This window comes from Typopeltis vanoorti, chromosome 8 (assembly GCF_054136105.1).
Source record: "Typopeltis vanoorti isolate ZY-2024b chromosome 8, IOZ_Tvanoo_1.0, whole genome shotgun sequence".
NCBI lineage: Eukaryota > Metazoa > Arthropoda > Arachnida > Uropygi > Thelyphonidae > Typopeltis > Typopeltis vanoorti.
The window spans coordinates 119,412,106-119,435,124 of NC_143556.1; the positions used below are offsets into that span (position 1 = coordinate 119,412,106).

Consider the following 23,019-nt stretch of genomic DNA (forward strand, 5'->3'; position numbering starts at 1 on the left):
GTCACACAGTCAATGAGACTTTTCTTATTCCTTGCCTCTTCTCTCCATGTGAATTTGTGCACATTTTTATGTTGGAACATTGTGTTAGTAATAACCAGTCCATGTCCTGAGCAGAAATCCAACAGGTATTTGCCATTATTATTAGCTTTGCTGTTTTCTCCAAATTTTCCCAAAATATTTCTGTATGTCTGACAATAATTTCCTACTCTGCTATTTAGATCTCCAACAAGGATCAACTTTTCTTTTTTCATTGTATCAGTTGTTTTCTGTAAAGCCTCAAAAAATTCCTCCTCTTCTACCTTAGGTTCTACTAAGGTAGAACCTTCTGTGGGGCCATAGGCACAAATAAGTGTCATTGTCCAGTTCCCCATTCTGATATTTGCCCACATCACTCTACTTGATATTGTCTGCCATTCAACAAGATTATCCTCTTATTTAATGTCGAAAACTATAACTCCTTCTCCTTTTCCCTGATTGTCTTTGTTTCAGTCACCCCTATTATGTGGATCTAATACTTATTCAATTCTTCTGCTAGTTTGCGATTCAGGTTTGTTTTGTTGATAGTACTGATCTTGAACACTGGTGATGTTGAGTTCGGATGTGTTTCAGGATTTTTTTCAGTAGCTCACTTTTTTGCTGTTTGCCCTGATTCCCTGGCAAAATAATGGAGGCTTTGCTCCATTATTTAACCAGACAATGCTCCAGCCAATATGAAATTCTGTCATGTTCTACCATCATTTTATATTTTGGTTTAAGCAATAAGAATACAATTTGGTTGATTAAATCCCAAACTGCCATCTCATTCGTTCAGTATCCAGATAGATACCTAATAGGGTGCACCATGAGAAGGTGAGGATTGAAGATTACGTCCAATGCCAGGGTGCTCTCATCAATTGGGATGCTTAAGCACCCCAAAACTGTTTTATAATAACAGAAATGTAATGAGCCCTTTATTAAATTCCGGTAGGATGATGAATATGTTATTCAACATTGTTTATTCATACTATGATATTATGCGCGTTCACACACACACAGAGAGAGATTTAGAAGTGATAGTTGAATAGGAGTTCATCTAACATGCTGACTTAGTGAATGAAATTTTTCTCTTTTCAGTTTGCAGAATGTATATTCAAAAATGCTTTTAAGTGGTGAAAGTCATAAATATAGGTAAGTAATATTACAATATATAGTTTATTTAAGAGGGGAAAGAATTGCAGTTGATTTTTTTATATGAATACATATACATAAAACTAATAGCTTAGAGTTCTACTGGCTCTGGTGCCATCGTCTTGCAATGACTTTGTTTACTACTTGATGCACTTAATTTGTTTTCCCCCATTTAACAGAAATAAGTTGAATGCTATTTATTCTCATAAGCTGTGATACCCTGGCTGGGGCATCTCCCAGTTAAACAAGACTCCCTGCTGTGTTTGTCAGTGAACATTGGTTTAAAGTCAGCTACTGGAATAAACTCAGAGTAAAACATCTGCAGAAATTGAGATAAGTATCTCCAACATATCTGTGGCAAAGATGGAACTGGACTAGTCATTACCAATACCATGTTTCACCATAAAGATGTGCAAAAATTTACATGGTACAAGAACAAAAGCATTACAGAAGATGTTGTTGATTGTGGTATCTGCATGCTTCTTCAGCACACAAGAATATACAAGGATCTGAAAAGAAAGTGATCACTATTTAGTTTTAAGCAGAATGAAATTGAATATCATTGTTTTCACACTGAATGTGAAAAGGAAAATATATAAGACAGTTGGGAAAAAATCATCACTTGAACAGTGTTCAGAGTTGTACTTTACACCCAAACTCACAAATACTCAAGAAAAAAATGAGTTTTGACTTGTAGGCTCACCTGGCATAGTCTGATGACAACATTGATTTTGCCAGTAAGACATTTTATGAAGTTGATTTCAAGGAGAGAAAAATCTAAGCTTCATGGTGGACTCAAAAAAAGTTCAAGGTAGTCCTCAAAAAAGAAGAAAATGAATTGAAAGTTCATAACAAGCAAGCTGACATGTGAACTGAGAGAATACAGAGAAAAATGTAAAAAAGCTAAGCTACGGGAAAAATTAGTAACTAAAGAAAAGTCTTGGAGACAATTTAATAAAAGATAGATACAAGTTACTAAAAAAATAAAACAGCAAAAATAAAAAGTGACATGAAACTTATCTACTGTATATACTATTGAAGGAGTGTGTGGTGAAACAGTTTGCAGTAGTATTATAAAACTGTTTATTAAATTAGAATATAGCAAAAAATAGATATTTACATTTTTTTTTTTTTTTTCAAGCTTGATACTTTCACATTCATTTGTAATATTGTTGAGTGATAAATTTATTATGAAGAGGATAGAGTGTAGAATAGCGTGTTATGAACTAAACATAAGAGTGACTGGGCATGCATTAATTGTTGCTTATAAAGCTACCAGTAAACATAGGTAGGTCGTGGTATAATGAGCAGGTGGATTGGCAGGTTCTGGATACTGAGTGCCATGTTTTGTGTTGATATGGCAGTAGGAGAGAAAGTATGCAAATTTATAATAAAAATAAAGGAAAAAAACCTATGCATGTTAGAAAAACGATTGTAAAAATTATATAACAGCTCTAAAATTATAATTTGTGGCCTTCAATTTTATTTAGAATTCTAAATTTATGCAGTCTGAAAATTATGAAGAAAAAATAATCAAACTAAAAAAATTACTCACTGCAAAAATTATAAGATTTAAATTTATAAGGCCCTAAAATCCTTAATCTCTAGACTGCAGCCTGTGCACTTTATAAGTAAGTCTCACGAAGCGTACAGAGAAACATCCCTACTGGATGTTTCTCTGTATGTTTGTATAAATCTCAGTTGTGTTCCAATTGAGATTTATGCTGGCATACTTAAGAGCAGTGGGTCAAACAGTCCCAGACACAAAGCCAGTGAAACTAGGATATAACAGTAAACATAAAATATTAGGAGAGAATTCTGTGAAAATGGAATAACAGCATAGAAAAATGCAACAAAGTGAAGAAGGCAGTTAGAAAAGACAAATCAAAATGGCTAGAGGAAAAGTGTGAAGATATCAATAAATCCTGTTTGGTGAATGCAGAACAAGATATCTATATAAGATGATCAGAAACATCTACATGAAATGGGGCCTAAAGCAGACAGACACTCATAAAAGATAAAATCTGTGAATTCGTAATGAATACAGAAGATGTAAGAGAGAGATGGAAAAGATACTGCTCAGGGTTATATAAGACACAGAAAGATGTTGAGGTTGGTTCAAAAGAGGTTAATTGATGCATTGAGGGAAATATCACCATCAAGCACAGAGGGAGAAACAGATATACTGAGGCATGAAGTTGTAAAGGCATTATAACATCTGAAAAACTACAAAAGCATTGGGAATGATGAGATCACTGAGGAGATGCTGAAACATGGTTGCGAAGCAATCATAGATGAACTATGCCAGTTTGTCCATTCTTTTGGTATTACCCAAAAGAATGGACAGGATCATTCCTAATACCTGTTCACAAAAAGGAAGCAAAATTACTTAATGACTGCAGAAACTACAAAGTAGTTCTAACAAATCATGTGGAAAATGTACTTATGAGGATATTAACAAATAAAATAAGGAAACTGATGGAAGAAAATCTGAAAGATGAGCATGCAGAATTTAGAAGAAATAGAACTACTATATGCCAAATATTAAGATTAATTATGGAGAAAGCTCTATGTAAAAATGAGTCTTTATATTTGTTTTGTTGACCTTCAGAAAGCATTTGACACTACAGGTAAACTGCATTCGATTCTTATGGAGTGGACAGAGACCTGATATATCTATTGCAGAACATTAATGACAATGCAAGGGCTGCTTTGAGAAAGTGTGAAGAAATAAGAAGATAGTTCGGATAAAAGAAAGCATAAGACAGGAGACCAAATATCTTCAAACATTGCGGTTATCATGCTTTTGGAAAGAACAATGGATGCTATATAATCGTTTATAACCAGAATTTCAATTCAAGGTACAAAAATAAATAATTTACAATTTGCAGATGCCATAGTCATTATTGAAGAAGTAAAGAGATATGGGTTGATAATGAACATTGAAAATAAAAAATAATGATATTCGGAGAGATGAGAAAGCAAATTAAGTTCAATGGACACGAGATGAAAGAGGTTAGCAACTCCACTCCTAGAGAGCAGTATGATGTGATTTAGACTAAAATAAAAATCAGGTCTTCCTATAACAAAAGTGAAATTAAACCCACAGCAGTGGACAAGATATGGAAAAGTAAATCGATAAACCTTCTCATAAAGCTGTGACTTCTGGAAATATGTTCTCTATGAGTGTGAGACATGGGTAATTGTCAAAGACTTTGTGAGGTGAACATTGGCTTTTGATAGAACATCTTATAGAAAATTACATGAATTGTATAGGGCAAATGAAGAACTGTTTAGCAGAGTAAACTGCAAAGAGAATCTAATGCAGAAAATAATTTGAAGGAAACTAAACTTTATTATTTAAATTAAGGGGATATTAAATCCCACATTGTTTCAAAACCGAATAAGAAACTCAAAGATCGAAATCAAAGAGTTTCATGCCGAATATAGTAAACTATAAAAGTATTGGCGGATACTAGCGTAAGCCAAAGCACATAGTACAAACTAGGGCAACTCCTAGCAAAGGTGGGTTGGTAAAGTTCTGATCACTATTCTTAGTATTTCCCATAATGTAAAAACACATCTCCTAGGAGATGTATCATGTTATACATTATGGTGGAAGGTCACTACCCAGACCGGTTTCGACCTTTATTGAGGTCTCATCAGTGAGTAGGTAGACCAAATTAATACTGAGGGTATAGCGAAAAGAACTTATATACTCTGCTATACGAGTTGTCAAACAGGTGCACCCGTTAAATTACTTAAATAAAGAGCCAATAGGCTTCATTTCGGTGATGTTGACAACTCGTATAGCAGAGTATATAAGTTCTTTTCGGTATACCCTCAATATTAATTTGGTCTACCTACTCACTGATGAGACCCTCAATAAAGGTCGAAACCAGTCTGGGTAGTGACTTTCCACCATAATGTATAACATCATACATCTCCTAGGAGATGTGTTTTTACATTATGGGAAATACTAAGAATAGTGATCAGAGCTTTAACCACATTTGCTACGAGTTACCCTGGTTTGTACTATGTGCTTTGGCTTACACTAGTATCCGAAGATACTTTTATAGTTTACTATATTCGGCATGAAACTCTTTGATTCCGATCTTTGAGTTTCTTATTCGGTTTGAAACAATGTGGGATTTAATATCCCCTTAATTTAAATAATAATGTTACATTGCCGAAATGAAGCCTATTGGCTCTTTATTTAAGTAAACTAAGCCTTTTTTTTTTTTGGACATATGCAGAATTGAAAACAGCAGAAAGATTAAAATCTTGATGTTTGGTACAACAGGTGGTATAAACATGGCCAAAGTGAGGGTGGTAGATGATGTAAAGGAGTAGTGTGAAAAGAGTTTGCAGGAATTGAGTCACTTGGCAATGGACAGAAAGAAATGGCAAAGAATTGTGAAACAAGTATCAGATATCAGCATGTATTGAACCTGTGGGCACTGATAATGATGATGACACTTAAGAGGTTAAGAAAAATTGTGGAAGAGAAACTTGGTAAGAACAGTCTTTGTTCAGGCTAAATAGCAGTTGTTAGAATCAGATTTCACTCTAAACCAAATAGATGAGAAACCATGATAATATAAGAATTAAAAAGATATGCAATATAAGAATAGAAAGAGAAAAAAAAGTAGTAGTAATATATAAGAGAAAAGAAAGTATTTTTACCTTGGGTATAATTATGTTAAAGATACCAAGCAATTTTAAACCTGGTTTTACTCCATTTTTCCCAAGTAAGCAAACAGACAAAAATGTCAAGTTTGCACCTGCAAGTGATGCAAGACTAACTGATCCTAGAGGTAGTGCAAGACCAAGGCAACTCGTGGTAGAAGTGGAACAAGCTCCAATCACTAATCTTAATATTTACCCTTAATGCCAAAACACATCTCCAAGAAGGGGATGTATGATGTTTTGTATTAAAGGCAAGGGGCCACTACCCAGACCGGTTTCGACCTTTTTTGAGGTCTCATCAGTGGGAGCTAGGCTAGAAATACCAAGATTTAGTAATACAGAGCTTGTATAAGTATTTTACCAAAACAAGTTGCCATAAGGTGTTTTAACCTTATTAAATAAAAATCTCAGGAGGAGATATAGATGTAGAAAGTATTTTTACCTTGGGTATAATTATGTTAAAGATACCAAGCAATTTTAAACCTGGTTTTACTCCATTTTTTCCAAGTAAGCAAACAGACAAAAATGTCAAGTTTGCGCCTGCAAGTGATGCAAGACTAGCTGATCCTACAGGTAGTGCAAGACCAAGCCAACTCGTGGTAGAAGTGGAAAACCAGGTTTAAAATTGCTTGGTATCTTTAACATAATTATACCCAAGGTAAAAATACTTTCTACATCTATATCTCCTCCTGAGATTTTTATTTAATAAGGTTAAAACACCTTATGGCAACTTGTTTTGGTAAAATACTTATACAAGCTCTGTATTACTAAATCTTGGTATTTCTAGCCTAGCTCCCACTGATGAGACCTCAAAAAAGGTCGAAACCGGTCTGGGTAGTGGCCCCTTGCCTTTAATACAAAACATCATACATCCCCTTCTTGGAGATGTGTTTTGGCATTAAGGGTAAATATTAAGATTAGTGATCGGAGCTTGTTCCACTTCTACCACGAGTTGCCTTGGTCTTGCACTACCTGTAGGATCAGCTAGTCTTGCATCACTTGCAGGCGCAAACTTGACATTTTTGTCTCTTTGCTTACTTGGGAAAAATGGAGTAAAACCAGATTTAAAATTGCTTGGTATCTTTAACATCTAAGAGAAAAGCTGTTTAAAAATCTTATATCCTATACTTCAGTTATAAGTCATTTGTATGAGTTGAAAAATGTATTTGAAGATGGTTTGATGTGCATTCAGACATAAGACAAGGATGATGCACACTACAAGGGGGCTCTGGAAAGTTCTGATAAACATCTAGAACAAAAATGATATTCAAGTAACTGATGTAACCACAAGAAAGACTCAGAACTTTCCAAACTTCCATCCCTATGTAAAATATCTCTTTTTCTTTACGTTTACTTTTATCTGTTTCCTAATCTATTTACTTATCTATGTTCTTACTTAAACTTATTCTTGCTCCCCCCCCCCCCTTTTTTTTTTCTGCGGTTAGCTAGACCTCGTGTTGTAAGTCTATCTAATGTAATGGTCCTTGAGCAATCACACAATATCAATTAAGTAATTTATTTCTTCTCAACAACTGCGCCACTTAATTGACCTTTTTATGTTTGAAAGTCAGGGCGAGACGATAACAAAAAATAACTTAATACTTCTATACAATTTCTTTATATGCAAGTCCTGGCTGGCTCGTTAATGTATTCTACTCCTGCAGGCTCGTTAATTTTTTTCGGGATAGTGCATTGGCTAAGGAATGAGAACCAGGTAATTACAAAACAAAAACATATTTATTATCAAACTAAATGATATGATACAGAGCATATAAAAGTTAATATAAAATTAACTTAATCAAAAACTCTTTAACACACAAAACAACTTGCTGTTTAAGCAACAGAAACTATAGTGTGTTCACTATCAAAAACCTATTGTGCCTTGAAATAAAAGTGTCTTCTATGACACAACTTGGCTTACAAGCATTGGGGGGGGGGGGGGAAATAAGAGCATCAGTAACAGAATCCCATTTAGCCAGGAGGGATTACATTAACTTTCTTCCAACACATTCAATACTTAATTGATACTAATTCAGACATTATCACAAGCAACCTCTGAATTAGACATACTTAACAATACATATTCTTCCCTTATTTCACATTCAATTTACCCACCAGTTAACAAGTAACCTCTCTCAATCCTTTATGATTTCGAGTTACATTCACATAACATACTACAACAAAATAATAGCTTGCTTGCTAACAATCTTGAAAGGAAAGTCTGACTTACATTCTGTAACTTACATTGAAACTGGAACGTCTTCCGTCCGGTCAATCCTCGAGAACTTTCCTTTGTCAGACACGCTGGGGTTCTGCCGTAGCTACTCCGGAGCCTAGAGAGAGAGAGCTGCTGGCGGAGAAACATCGGGCATCCGTGGTGGGAAGAACGCTCCTTCTGGATTTGGGAAGGAGTCCCCATAGGCGTTGTAGATGAAGAGCCAAGCACGAGACCAAGGATCAAAAAAGTTACGAACCACGTGCTGCATTGCCTTTTATTGCATTTTCAGTCCTTTATTCTTAATTAAGAGTATTCCAGGATTAGCCAGAAGCAATGAAAGAATTGACGTCATCGTTGGCTGCTTGACTGTACAATTTCGGTGATATTCAGCGCTAATCCCGCTTAACTACTATTAAGCTTTTTCTTAATGTGCAGGTGCATTCTAAGAGTAAATTTTTCGTTTATATTTTTACATCTTACTAAGCACATTTTTTTTTCTTATAAATTCAGACAAAAAAAATTGTAAAATCCTTAATGAAAATTCTCTTAAATTAATTTCTCGCAAGATTTTACAAAGGCCACCCTTCCCTCTAAAAAAAATTAAACTTAAAGGTTTTTTTTTGCTTCTTTCACTCTCTGGAGATGACCTTGATTGGTCTCTAAAATTTCAATTTTCTAACTTTGGTTGACACATATGACAAGTTACCACATAATTGGCAACATCATTTTTCATTCCTTTCCATGTGTACTTTTCACTAATCTGATGCCACGTTTGATCAAATCCCTTATGTCCGTTAGAATCATGGAACTACCTGTATCTCCATTCTTATTCATCATTAATGTGGATCACAATATGAAGGATTAACCTGATAGGAAAATTGGATATATGAAATTTAGTTCTTTTCTTTATGAAGATGTTATTGTACTCCTAAATAAATCCATTGTATGTCTTCAGCATTCTTGAACTAAACTGAATAGCAATTGTATCAAATCTGACAAAAAAAATATCCAATAAAAAAAAAAAAAAAAAAAAGCCTATGAATATAAGCACTAACATGGAATCATTACCTTCATTCTCAGTAGCAGACTTACAAAAGAAATAAAATACTTCAGTTGTTTCATCTGACAAATATAGAAATGGACAGTAAAATAATCAAGATCATGTGCCAGATGAATAAATTTATATGGAATTCACTCAAAAAAACTAGCTGCTGTATGGGAGTTCTAGCAAAAATAGGAGTGAAAAGCTGGAATCATTGGCAAAATCATATTAAAAATGAAGATATTAGGAAGGAATTTGTGCATTCAGAAATCTTAGCCAGTCTGAGTAATATGGTCACTTAAACAGAATGGGAGAGGAGAGATTAGCAAAACAGGTATCTCTCCAGGATGGTAGGAAAAATATCATGAGGGAAAATCATTGATTAGGTGGATTGATGCAATTAGTAGTACCTTACAAGACTGAAATGTAAGATCTGACAGTGTTGGACTTCTGACAAATAGCATTCTAATTTAGTGGAAGATTGTCAATATAAAGATAATAATAACATAACTTGTCCTTTACTATCATAAGAATCCTGTACATTCCTTGAAGAGATACATATCTGGAATTTGATGCTTTCAGACCTCTTCTTCAATTCAAATGCCAGTTCTACTTACAACTCCTTACAGATTATCACTTACTTGTTTCTATATTTTCTATGAAAAATATGTAATTCTTGAACACTTGCTGACTACACTGAAGCAACCAAGATAACTGTTATTCATTTTGCTGCAATTGCATCAAATCTGGCAAAAAATATTCCCAAATTCTGTATATTGACAAATAGCTCTCTTTGCCCATAAAGAAACCGTTTTCTTTATCACCTTATGTGTATGATATCCTTTCTTTTCTGTTTAGTTATCATACTCGGTAATCCACGTCTTCATCCTATTCTTATAATTTGTATATGACTGCCCTGATAATTATCCTGCATACCATTTATCTTGCATTATCTTGGCCATTTCCTCATCCTGTGAATCTTTATCTGATACCCAGTGACTGTAAGTTCACTAACCTCTCATGCATGGTTTTCCATTTTGAAACAAACAAACAAACAAACAAAAAAAACTGTTTAGGTCTTGTGAAGAGGAATAATTCCTCATCCATTATCATTAAAGTTTGCTGTGCACGTTTATTTTTGAGGTCCTTATGCATTCATTGAACTGATATCCATGATCTGAAATATCTCTTTTCTTCACATCATTTCTAGTGTCATTAAAATTCAGACTGGATCGGACTTCTATACTTTTTTTCAAGTTATCTTGGAAGTAGCAGAATAAGCTACATTTCCAACTTTTTTTACCATCCGCACTATAGGCTTACGCTGCATAAAATAGTTCCTTAACTTTTTTATGTTATCACATCGTGTGGTACTTTGTATATAATTATTTTACTGCTTCCTTACTTGTTGATGCTAGAATGATGTTTCATACCATTAAATTGTTACAGGGAACTTATTTTTGGAAAATGCAGTTATCTTCACATGGTCTCTGACAATCGCCGATTTTACCCTAAACATGGCAGAGATGAACTGGTGGTGTTGGCTCTTGTATTCCCACTTGTGGTAGTCCTAAATTAGTTAGGTTTCCTATAGGCAGACCGCTGAGAAGCTCTGAAAAGCGCATCATACTAAATGTTTACGCTGGTTTATGGACAAGAAATTCTGATGAAACAGTGGGCGATGTCTTGAAGCAAACAGCAGAACTGACAGGTGTAAGCAAGATGGCAGTATACCGCATGAAGAAGGAATTGACCACGCGAGGCAACTGCGTGACCCAGGGAAGAAGAAGACTAGCGTCGTAGGACTACGCACATGCTTGGTGAAATACGACCACTTTACACTGTCAGAAATTTTTTCTACGCACATGCTTGGCGAAATACGACCACTTTACACTGTCAGAAATTTGTCAGAAAGTGCATGATTTCTTCCGAAAGAACAAAATTCCTATGATATATAAGGTAACGACTGCTGTAACAACTACTTACACTGGTTGTTAAAGGACCTTTGTTTATGGATCATCGGCATTACTTGAATGGGAAGATATAATTTTATGGTGTCGCCAGTATTTGTGTTCTCTCAGTAAATATCATTGCGAGGGATGAAAAATTAATTATACAGACAAAACCTGGGTGAATGCTGGTCACACCTGCACTAAAGTTCTCCAGGGCATAACAATAAAAAGCACAGCAAATGTTTTTGTTGGGCTTAATGACAGGACTGAAAGCACCGAGTGGAAAGGGATCTAGTATAATCATAATGCACACTGGCAGCGAAGATGGATGTGTACCAGGGGGCCCTTGAAATTTTACAAGCACAGAAATCACAGGGTGAGTATCATAAGGAAATGGATGGAAAGCACTATGAACTTTGGTTCATGAACATGTTTTTGCCAAACATTGAGCCTAACAGCGTTATTGTAATGGACAATGCACCTTACCATTCTCTCCAACTGGAAAATGTGCCATCTCAGGCTACACACATAAAGGACATTTAGAGGTGGCTGAAGGAAAAAGGAATCAGTTTTACTTCTGATATGATGAAAACAGAACTGTTGAACTTGGTGGCAAATGTCAAGAGTCAGTTTCAAACTATCGCATTGACAATGTTGGCAAACAGAAAGGACACACAGTTATTAGTTGTCCACCATACCATTGTGAACTGAACCCCATAGAACTCATTTGGGCACAAATTAAGGGGTATGTTGCAGCTAAAAATACAACTTTCAAAATTTCAGATGTTTAAAGACTGGTGATGGAAGGATTTCAACTTTTCCATGTGCATTGAGTGCACATGGAAAAGTTGCGTAACTCATGTTTTTGAAGAAGAAGAAAAATTCTGGACACTCGATGGGATGATAGATGAGGTGGGAAAAAGTGTGTTTCACAGTTGATGACAGTTCTGAATCTTTATTTAGTGAAGATGCACAATCTGATGATACTACCCACAACCTGAATGGTGTTGAGGAGCTTCCTCATTAAATTAATGAAGGGATAAGAGTGTTTATATATATATATTATTGTAATAAAATTGTTTGGAAATGTGCATTGTGACTAGTGAAGTTAAAGAGTTTTGTCACTGCTTATCTTAAGCTAGTTTATAATAAACTATATGACATCTACTTTGTTACAGCCTATCAGTTAATTCCAGAAAATCCAAAGGAACACAGTCGTATAGAGTCATCTTGGTCATGCTATTTCATATTAGCAATCATACTGTAATTTTTAACGTAGAATAGTGCGATTCAGGCAGTGACGGCTTTTAGGGATTTTCTACGCATGTGCTTAGTTTACAAATGCGACAGGCTTCACTGTTGCCATAGTAACTGCGAACTAATATTTTCTACCTTCGGAAGTGGGATAAAATAAGATAAAAGAGAAAATCCATGTATTTTATTTACTTATTTTTTAACATGAACTGTTATATATAATATTCAGAGCATAAGATCAAGGAGTGACGAGTATGTGGCACATTCTTATACTTAGGGATGGTCACTATCCTAACTTTTAAAACACCCAAACTTCCAATATCTGTAAAAGAAGGTTATCTCAACTGTCCTGTTAGACAATAAATCCCAGATCCCTTGAGATGCTATATGTCAGAAATACGGGCATGCCCAAACTGTCTTTTGTGGCTCTACTACATATGTCTGATGTACTAAATCTTCCTCTGCCAAGAAAGCTGAATGTGTCAACTGTCAGGGTATCATTTAGCCTACTTAAGCACATATCATCGATAGAAAAAGAAATACATCAGGATGCAAAATGGAAGTTAGTCACCAACATTGAGCATGTCCTGATATCCTCTTATGCTGAGGTGGCAGTTAACAAGACATCACAATCATGTCAAACATATATCTCTAATCCAACATCTGATAATTTTACTATGACTGAACTTAAATGATCATGATTGCATTCTCTTTAGAATGCGTCAGTCGCACAACTTACAGTCCCACTTCTGAAACAACTCCAAAAATGGCCTCATTCGATGAGAACCCACTTTTCAGAAAGTTATGACAAGGATATCACTGAAAGATAAGCTCTCAGATCCCACCACAGAAAAAAAAAAATGGATACTTCAATATCCACTTAAAGTAAATTAAACTTGCTGAATGATCCTGATGCAGCACAATGTTCAGTACATCACATGATGTACTGAACATTTTTTCAGAGGGAGAGATGGACACTGGGTGTCCTTATTACTCTAAATCAGGGGTGAGAGCCCCTCGCTCATGGGCAAAATTTCACCCGCCCGCGAGTCTATTTCAATTTGCCCATTTGCTGATGTACTCGTATGTACATGTAAATAAAATTTTATAATAATTTAAATTTATTATAATTAAATTTATTTAAATTTAAATAAAGTAGTTTCAGCCTTCTCACTAAAAAGTTTAAGATTAAAGGTAAGCTTCATTAACCGTTTTGTAGCAAGGCTTATACGTTGGTCATACATAACTGGTAATTAACTTAAGGAATTTACAAAGCATAAAACGGATATTAATTAAAGGAAACTTTAATGAATACCTTCAATATTTCTGCAACATCGCGTTTCCATCTTCAGGAACATACAAATATGGTATGTGCACGCAGGCACTAACAAAAGCAAATGAGGAAGAAGGCAAGAAACTAGTATTGTTCCTAAAGTCCTAATAGTGCCCCCTAGTGGGCTAATTGGGTTGTCTCGGCCGTTGGACTGAAGTTCTCATAATGTAAGTCTCCCAAATTTGTTGAGGTTTTGAACGTTTTTTAGAGCTGCTGATGATTCCATGAATAATCTTTCGTACTTGAACTTGCTGCGGTATATTATTTTAGTTTTCTTCCAACGAATTCTATGGCAGGTATCTATGGCATGGTCTGCAAGCCCAGAGGGGATGCAGTCCAGGCTCCTGATGATAAATATGCTACGAGGACTCATATTAACATTTTGCAACTCACTGTCAATGGTACTCAGAGAAAAATGGATGAACTTAAATACATGTTTTACAAAAACAATATCCATATTGTTTGTCTACAAGAAACAAAACTGAACAAAAATCTGAACTTCAGCATCAAAGGATACACAGTTATTAGGAAGGATAGAGAGGAAAGAGGATGTGGCAGACTTGCTATCCTTTTGAAGATCCCAGAAATGAAATTCAAAGAAATTGCTCTAAATCAATATTTAAATAATAACAGTTAGACGGAAGCTCAAGCTGTTGAAATGCACCTACCAAACCATTCTATTTCAATCACAAATGTCTACCACCCTGATAATACAGATATTGATACCGACATCATTGAAAAGATAAGCAAAGCTCCAACTGATATTACCATCATTCTTGGTGACCTACATGCAAAAAGCCCAACGTGGGGCTCCCCCGATTTAGACCATAAAGGTCAAAAATTGGAAGACCTCTTTACAGATTTGGAACTCACAACAATTAACAATGGACAGAGCACCTATCTCTCTAAAACTACGGGAACTGAATCTGCTATTGACATCACAGCTATTAATTATAGCATTGCATCAAGTGCACAATGGAAAATTTTGGGAAATGCCATCAGTGACCACAGACCCATAATAACACTAAACTTCAAGATTGATCAAGAACAGCAAATTAAAAGGACATGGAACTTCAGAAAAGCCGACTAGACGAGGTTTACTCAAATCTTGGAGAGCCTCTGTCAAGAGGAACCTGTCTCTGGAAACCTTGACAGAAAATTACAAATCTTTACTTCACACATCAATAAAGCTGCCAAAGCAACAGTACCAAGAGGCAAACGGAAAAATACCTGAATACCATACTGGAAAGATCACAATATTGATTCAGTGATTACAGAGAGAGACAATATCAATGAACAATTCAGAATTAATAAAACTGGTGAATTCAGAAAGAAATTAATGGACAAACACACAAAATAGAGCAGGAAATTTGGAAGTGCAAATAAGAGAAATGGGCAGAGCTTTGCAGTAACCTGGACCCAAGAAAAGACAATCAACACTGGAACATTATTAGAATCCTAGACAACAATATCAAAGAAGAGAACCAACAGAAAACAAATTTCATCATAAATGCTGGAAAACAAGCTATTACAGATCAAGAAATCACAAACACACTGACAAAAACCTATTCAAACAACAACAACAAGCTTCAGCATAACAGAGAGGACAAGACCCTCAATATACTCACAAGCAAAATACTAAAACAAGCAAGAACATACCAAATTAATGACATCTTCTCCGAAGAATTTACACTAAGTGAACTAAATTCATCAATCGAGAAAACTGCACCTAATAAATCTCCTGGTAATGATCTTATCTTTGGTCATATGGTGAAACACTTTGGCAAAAACTCCAAAGAACAACTTCTGGACATTCTCAATACCTCTTCTTGGCAAACAGGCAAACTTCTAAAAGAATGGAAAAAAATCAGTTATTGTACCCATCCTGAAACCTGAAAAAATGCTGCAGAATGTCAAAGCTATAGACCTATCGCATTAACTAGCTAGCGTACCCTGTAAAATTACTGAAAGAATCATACACTCCAGGCTCATGCACTGGCTGACAAAAAATAAGAAAATTAATTCCTACCAAACTGCCTATAGAGCTCGTAATTCGACAACAGATCAGTTATTCCACTTCTGCCCAACAACAAAACCAACAAAAAAGACATCTTCCATATTCCTTGATATGACTGCTACTTTCGATTGTGTTTGGATCAAAAAATTAATACAAACAGTACGTGATATTGGAATTAGAGGAAATGTTTTAATCTGGATTGCTGATTTCATTTGAGGAAGAAAGATCAAGGTTATACTCAATCCCTTACTAAGAAAATTGCTTTTATATGTCAATAACATTCATCCCTGCCTTACAGAAGACACAAAAGTAGCTTGCTATGATGATATAGCCATCTGGCACACTATTGCTAAAATCAGAGAATCAGAGGAAATCTAAGCAAATCCATGAGAGGATTAGAAAAATGGGCAGATGAACTTAAACTCAAAATCAACCCAGACAAAACAAAACTAAACACCTATAGTACAGACAGGAAAAATAGACATTCCTGCAATCCCAAAGTCATGATCAACAACAAGCTAATTGAAAAAGTCACAAATCCAAAATACCTTGGTATTACGCTTGATCAGGGATTACGTTTTGCACAACACATCACTAACACTTCCAATAGAGCTTTAAAAAAATATACTGCAAAGGCTTTGTGTAACAAATTGGTGCGCAAAGCCTAAAATCCTCAAAACTACTTACACTACACTAATAAGGCCAATAATGGAATATGTGGCACCTATCTGGTCATTTTTGGCCTCATCAGTAAAGGAAAAATTAGACAAAATACAAACAAAATTATCCAAGATTATCATTGGTGCAGTCTCATCCACTTACAACATTAGAGCCCAACAGAAATGTGGGCTTGACCTACTGGATGACAGACGAAAATTTGCCACCATAAAATTCATAAATAATATCAGAAGCTACCAAAGATCATATCTCCCTAAAAACTTATGAACATTGGAATCAAAAATGCAGACTTCACAGATCATCAACTTTACAATATGATGACACTATCAGGAAGGAAATAGGTCTTCATCAGCTAAATGCCCATATAAACAAAGAACCTCTATTTTCCTGTCCTATACCTCCATAAATCTAAACTTTACCAAACTCTGTACAATAAAAGAATCAAACAAAATGCTCAAAGAAAAAGGCCTAAATACTATCAACCTTCTTTGATCCTCCAAACAGGTTATTTCTTATACTGATGGATCGTCAGACACCATTATAATTAATGGAGGTGCTGGTGTTCTCCTTTTACTCCTGAAAGGTGAAAAACTTTCAATAAAAGTTAGATCTGGAATAATTGCTTCCAATTTTTCCAGCTAACTTTATGCAATAAATAAAGCACTCAAAGCCGACTTAAAATTATCTCAACAATCTAAGGGAATTATAATTTACAGTGACTCAAGATCAGCTATGGAGGCAATCAAAAATGGCAATACCAAGCTCATACAAGATACCCATAAACTCTTAAATCACCTAAAGTGTTTAGGAAAAAGTTGCATTTTACAATGTAGGCATTGATTACAATGAAGCAGCTGATAAATTAGCAAAAGAGACCAGAGAACCCAACCAAGAAACTCACATGATAACTCTTGCTGATGCTAACTCACTAGCAAAAGCTAAACTAATTCCACTGAAATCAGTGATACAACATCAAATTCCAAAAATCAATGCTGATAGAAAGATCACCACCACGATAGCAGGACTGCGAACAGGACATTATAAAGGAATGAAGATGATACGAGAACATATAGAAACTGCAGCAACTGCCCCAATACTGAACTGACACCCACTCACATCTTTACCTGTCCAGCAATTACAGCAGCCTTGCAAGAAATAGATCCTTATCCTGAACAACAGCTCAATACAAACAAAATCGACATAGTCAATTTTGTTTTTCAAGCAGTTCAAGGAGCACTTGGGAACATCTAAGACTCTTCAAAGGACAAGACAACAACACCGAAAAAGTTCATGACACAGCATATTAAAGGACCTTCCTGTTTTGATTAAAAACTTTCTGTTTAGCTTTGTCTTCCAAGTGGGAAATATGCTATCTCGGCCATATCAAGAAGGTGTTCCCCAAGGCTCTGTGTTACGTTCAAATTTAACTTGATCACCGAACAGCTTTCTGTTAAATTTGGGAATGTTTTTATATTGTTGACTTCACAATTTATTGCCACTCTTGTAACATGAAGGTAATTGAACAACTTTAACGAGTAATTGATCATGTCTCTTCATGGTCTCTTAGTAATGGTTTTTGGCAGAAAAAATTGTCTATGTTCACTTCTGCCTAAAATGCACTCCTCATTCACATCCTGAGTTAAGAATGGACAAACTGTTATACCAGTAGCAGCAACTTGGGTCTAATCTCAGTTACATCAACATCGTCAGGGAGTATAAAATGAGACGTAACACACACACAAGCAGTTCAAAACTAAAACGTGGACGAAAAACTAGTCATGACTAGGTGGGGAGAGCCCTCTATAAATACCTGTTGGCAGCCTAGGATGTAAACTGGGATCTCAAAGTATTAGTGTTTCCAATATTTTGGAAGTTTTATGCTACCATATTTATTTAAATTAGGCTAATTTTTAGAGCAGCTAGATTCCAAAAATAGGCTTTCTCTTCTGAATTTACTGTGATGGAGCATGATGGTCTTTTTCCAGTTGATTCTGTGAGCTGTATCCAAAGCATGGACAGCAACGACAGATTGACCTTAGTCATGATTGCAGATGTATTTTTTATGTTCTTCCATTCGGATGGTAACTGATCTTCTTGTCTGTTCATAGTAGGCCAACTTGCAAGAAGAAGGAACTCTACTATATACACCTAGAACTTAGAGGATGCCCCACCTAGTTCGGATTCTAGTCTTTCATCCATGTGCTTTAGTTTTGTGCTATGTTACGTCTCATTTTGTACTCCCTATGTCTCTGTAACTGAGACGAGATATTGGAAGCATTAAATACTACTTTAAATTGTTTCCTAGTTCTGTCTCACTCCATTAAACTTTTATCATGAGTTTTTACCAGCACTTAAACCTTAACATAAGGAAGTCTAGCACTCCACTATCTGTCTTTTTATTTCCTTTTTTTTTGCTGCCATTTTTATGAATTTTATATATTTTTTTGTAATTTTTATTTTATTCTTACATTCCATACTTGCAGGAATTTAATGTGTACAGAGCAGAGCAGTTTGATTTCCTTCCTGTCCATACTGATGGTTCAAAACCTAAGACTTCTGTTGGTTGTGATGCTGTATTTCATGTCTTTACCATATCAAATCTGATCCCACTTGATTACAGTAATTATATAGCAGAGTTATATGCTACTCTCTTGTTCATAAAAGAACATCATTACCATAAATGTATTATGCATACTGACTCATTGAGTTCTTTCAGGTCCATTTCCTCTTCTTTGTACAATCCACATCCATTGCTTGTTGAGGTTTTACAATTGTACAAAATGAAGATCCTTAATTTTGATGGTTCAGATGTGCTGGATTCCCAGCCAATTTGGAATTGAGGGCAATGCGACTACAGATTTAACTGCTATATCTGCTCATATTATGTTGATGTACTGCTTGCCAGTTTGCAGATAATTTATCATCATCAGTTTCCTGATATGTACTCCCAAGGGGGTGTTCAGGTTACAATAACAGCACTATATGACATTTACATTATTATTAATCTTCTATCAACAATTTTCTTTCCAATCAGTCTATTACTTGTGAACACTTCAATATTGTCATATCTAACATCTTGTGCTTTTAAATTCCTTCTGATAGAATCCATCCACCTAGACTGTGATCTTCCTCTGGGTCTCTTTCTTGCCATCTTGGCATCAAACACCTGTTTTGCTAACCTTTCTCCACCCATTCTATTTAAGTGACCATACCACCTTAGATTAGCTCTACTAACACATTCTTGAATGATAATAATGTCAAGTTCCTTTCTAATATCTTCATGTTTAATATGATTGTGCCATTGATGCCATCGGTTTACTCCCTTAATTTTTCTCACAACTCTCATGTCTGTAGTCTCTAGTCTTTGATGAAGTGCATTATTTCTAACTCAATTCTCAGATTCATAAGTTAAGACTGGTTTGAACACTGTCTTGTATACTACTAATTTTGGGGTTTTGGACTAATTTCAGTCTTATTTCATATAAATTTATTCACTTGGCTGCTTGCCATACCAACTTTGCTTATTCTGTTGTCTATTTCCAGATTTAACCTGCCATCTCCACTAAAAATAGTGCCTAAATAGCTGGAATATTTTACTTGTTCTTTAGGGTCTCCATTGAGAATGTAGCTGTAGTTTTTCTATGCTCCTGCATATTTTCATAGTTTTTGGTCATTTTATTGCAGATTTTCATGCTAGATTTGTTACAGCTGTTATTTAATAGTTAGTGACTCCTGGAGATGTGTTTTATAGTACATCTTCTGCATGAAAGAAATAAACATAAAATCAAAATGGAAATTAATGAAACACAATCTGGTTTCCAGGAAAATAAAGGAACTGGAGAAAGACTCTTCAACATTAGAACTATTATAGAATGATATCTGGAGAAGCAGAAAGAAGTTTACTTATGTTTTATTACACAAAGGCCTTTGACAATATACAACATGAACAACTAATCAAATGCATCAAACATTTACAAGTAGATGGTAAAGATACCAAATTACTGATAAATCTATATTGGGAGCAAACTACCTCAATAAAAATATCAGTAGAAATCTTGGAGGAATTCCCAGTAAAGAAGGGTGTCAGACAAGGCTGTGTTCTTTCTCCTATATTGTTTAACCTCTATGCTGAAAATATCTTATAGCAATTAGAAGAATTTATGGAGTCAGTATGGGAGGCAGGAATATAAACAACTTAAGATATGCAGATGATACAGTACTGCTAGCTGAACATAAAAAAAATCTTCAAATCCTACTAGAAGAGACGCTGAAGCTAAGTGAAAAATATGGACTTAATTTCAACTTCAAAAAAACCAAAACCATTCTGGTAACTAGAGAAAAAGGGAAAATACCTGATATAAATATTAAGATCAGAGGAAATACTTTGATCAAGTAGAGAGTTATATATATTTGAGTCAACTAATTACAGAGAATGGAAAGTGTGATAAGGAAATATTAAGAATAGAAATTGCTAGATCAACCTTCATTAGCACGAAAAACATTCTGTCCTCAAGGGAAGTTCACACAAAAACAAGAATTAGGCTGTCCAAGTGTTACATATGGTCAACACTGCTATATGGACCAGAAAACTGGACAATATCAAAATATTGTGAAAATAAACTAAACGCCCTTTGAGATGTAGATCCTCAGAAGAATTCTTAGAGTGCTTCTTCTGAGGAGAAGAATTCTTCTCCGTGGACTGCCTAAAAACTAATTTAGAAATTTTAGAGATGATTGGATAAGGTAGGAATCTGTTGAAAACCATTAAGAAAAGGAAAGCCACCTATCTTGGTCACATACTATGGCATGAATCCTTACAAAAAATACTTCTCGAAGGAATGATACAAAGAACAGATTGGATGGGAAATATTAAGGACTGGATCTTTTGTCCTATGAAGAATGCAAAAGAGAAACACAAAAACCGTACATGGTGGAAGCTCATGGTAGTCAACCTCTTGGAAGGAGATGACATCTGACAAGACAAGACATCTGCATAAAGCAAAGAGCTGAGTTTGACATCTTCAATTCTAATGTCAGGTTTGATGCCACTTTCTTTCATGATGTGATCCATATGGATGATAAATAAGAGTGGAGGTCTTACCCCTGATTTTACATCAAACCATGTTCCTGTATTTCCTTCAATTCTAACTCCTGACTGACATCTTAAATATAGACTATGTATTTCTCTGTATAATTTTAGTATTTTGAAAAGCTTTTCTCTGGGCACCTTGTTGTATGCCTTTTCCAGATCTACAAAATTTAAATACAGAACGTTGTCCTAATCTTAAAGTGAAAATCTTTAATTTGGCCTGAACCTAGCTTGTTCTCCAAGTTTCTCTTCCATAGTCCTTCTCATTCTCTTTTCGAGTATGCTTGTATAAATCTTACCTGGAACACTTAGTAGAGAAATTCCTCTGTAATTCTCACATTCAGTTTTATTCTCTTTTCTTATATATTGGTACTATGAGAGCTCTACTCTAATCAACGAGAATTTGACCTTCTGACTAGGCCCTCTGAATTATACAGTGTAGCAACTTCAAAACTTTTATACCTCCGTACTTAAACATTTCTGGTTGACTATAATCTACTCCAGCTGCTTTTCCACATTTCAAGTTTTTGATAGCTTGTTCTACTTCAAGTAGAAATCAGTGTCGATGGTATCAAGTAAAAAGACGTGCTGTTGAAGCTCCTGAAAGATTTGTGACTTTTGTTGATTTATTGTGTTTTCTTAGATTTAATTGTGTATTTTTAGTATATTATTATAGTTTTTTACTTTAATTATTGTACTATATCATTTTACAATATAATTGCAGAAATATTATTAGTTTTTATTACTCTTAAAAATGGTGCCGAAAACTTGTCGTAACAAAGCAGTGTCTACAGCTCAAGTTATTGCTACTGAGGAAAGCGCTTGTCCTGATGAACGAAAGTACTGCTACAGTGATGATAATTTATCTGAGGATAAGTTGACATTAGAAATATCTCAATTAAAAGAAATTATTTGAAAATCTACCAGGGAATTGGAAAAGGTGGAAAAATGTTTGACTGAACTTAGACAGGATAAGAAAAAGTATCAGAACAAGAACAGGTAGGAAATTACTGAACTTGGTAGTCAAAATATTAATAACAACAAGGTAAATCAGAAAAAACGAGGTCATATGGTATGGTGACTCAGTTTTAAAATTTGCACTTTCTGAATTAGTCACAACTTCTAGTTTCCTGGGAGCGATAATTAAAAAAAGAAAAGTAAAAGAGATGGTAGTTCTGTTAGGTAAAATTAATTTAAGTAGTGATAAATATAGTATGAGAGAAGATATGAAAGGTCTGTTGGAAGAAGTGAGAAAGAAATGTGAGAGAGTAAAAATTGTTGGATTAATACCCAGATATGACAGTACTGAGTTAAGATGGCGGGTGATGATAGCAAATGATTTCACTCGCAGGCTGTATAGAAGATATGGATGCAAGTTTTTAGATGTGTGTGGAGTGTGTTTGATGGCAGAAAAGACTTGTATGAGAAGGATGGCCTGCACTTGAATTCATATGATGCCTGGAGAAATTACTTCTTGTATGAAGTAATTTGGCCTAATGAGAGTCAGGGAAACTAGATCATCAAGAGATGAATGAGAAAAATGTGTGTGAAAGTTCAGCTATGGTATGCAAATGTGATAA

General features: G+C 35.0%; 1 protein-coding gene across 2 annotated transcripts in view; it reads left to right on the forward strand.

The window, feature by feature from the left end:
* LOC150104316 (solute carrier family 35 member E2B-like) overlaps positions 1-23,019 on the forward strand; it is a 317,311-nt gene that overhangs the window by 234,719 nt on the left and 59,573 nt on the right. For both annotated transcript variants that reach the window (XM_090396916.1, XM_090396915.1), the window contains exon 5: positions 1,114-1,167. In XM_090396916.1, coding sequence (XP_090253042.1) covers positions 1,114-1,167 — 54 coding nt within the window. The remainder of the gene's footprint in view (positions 1-1,113; positions 1,168-23,019) is intronic.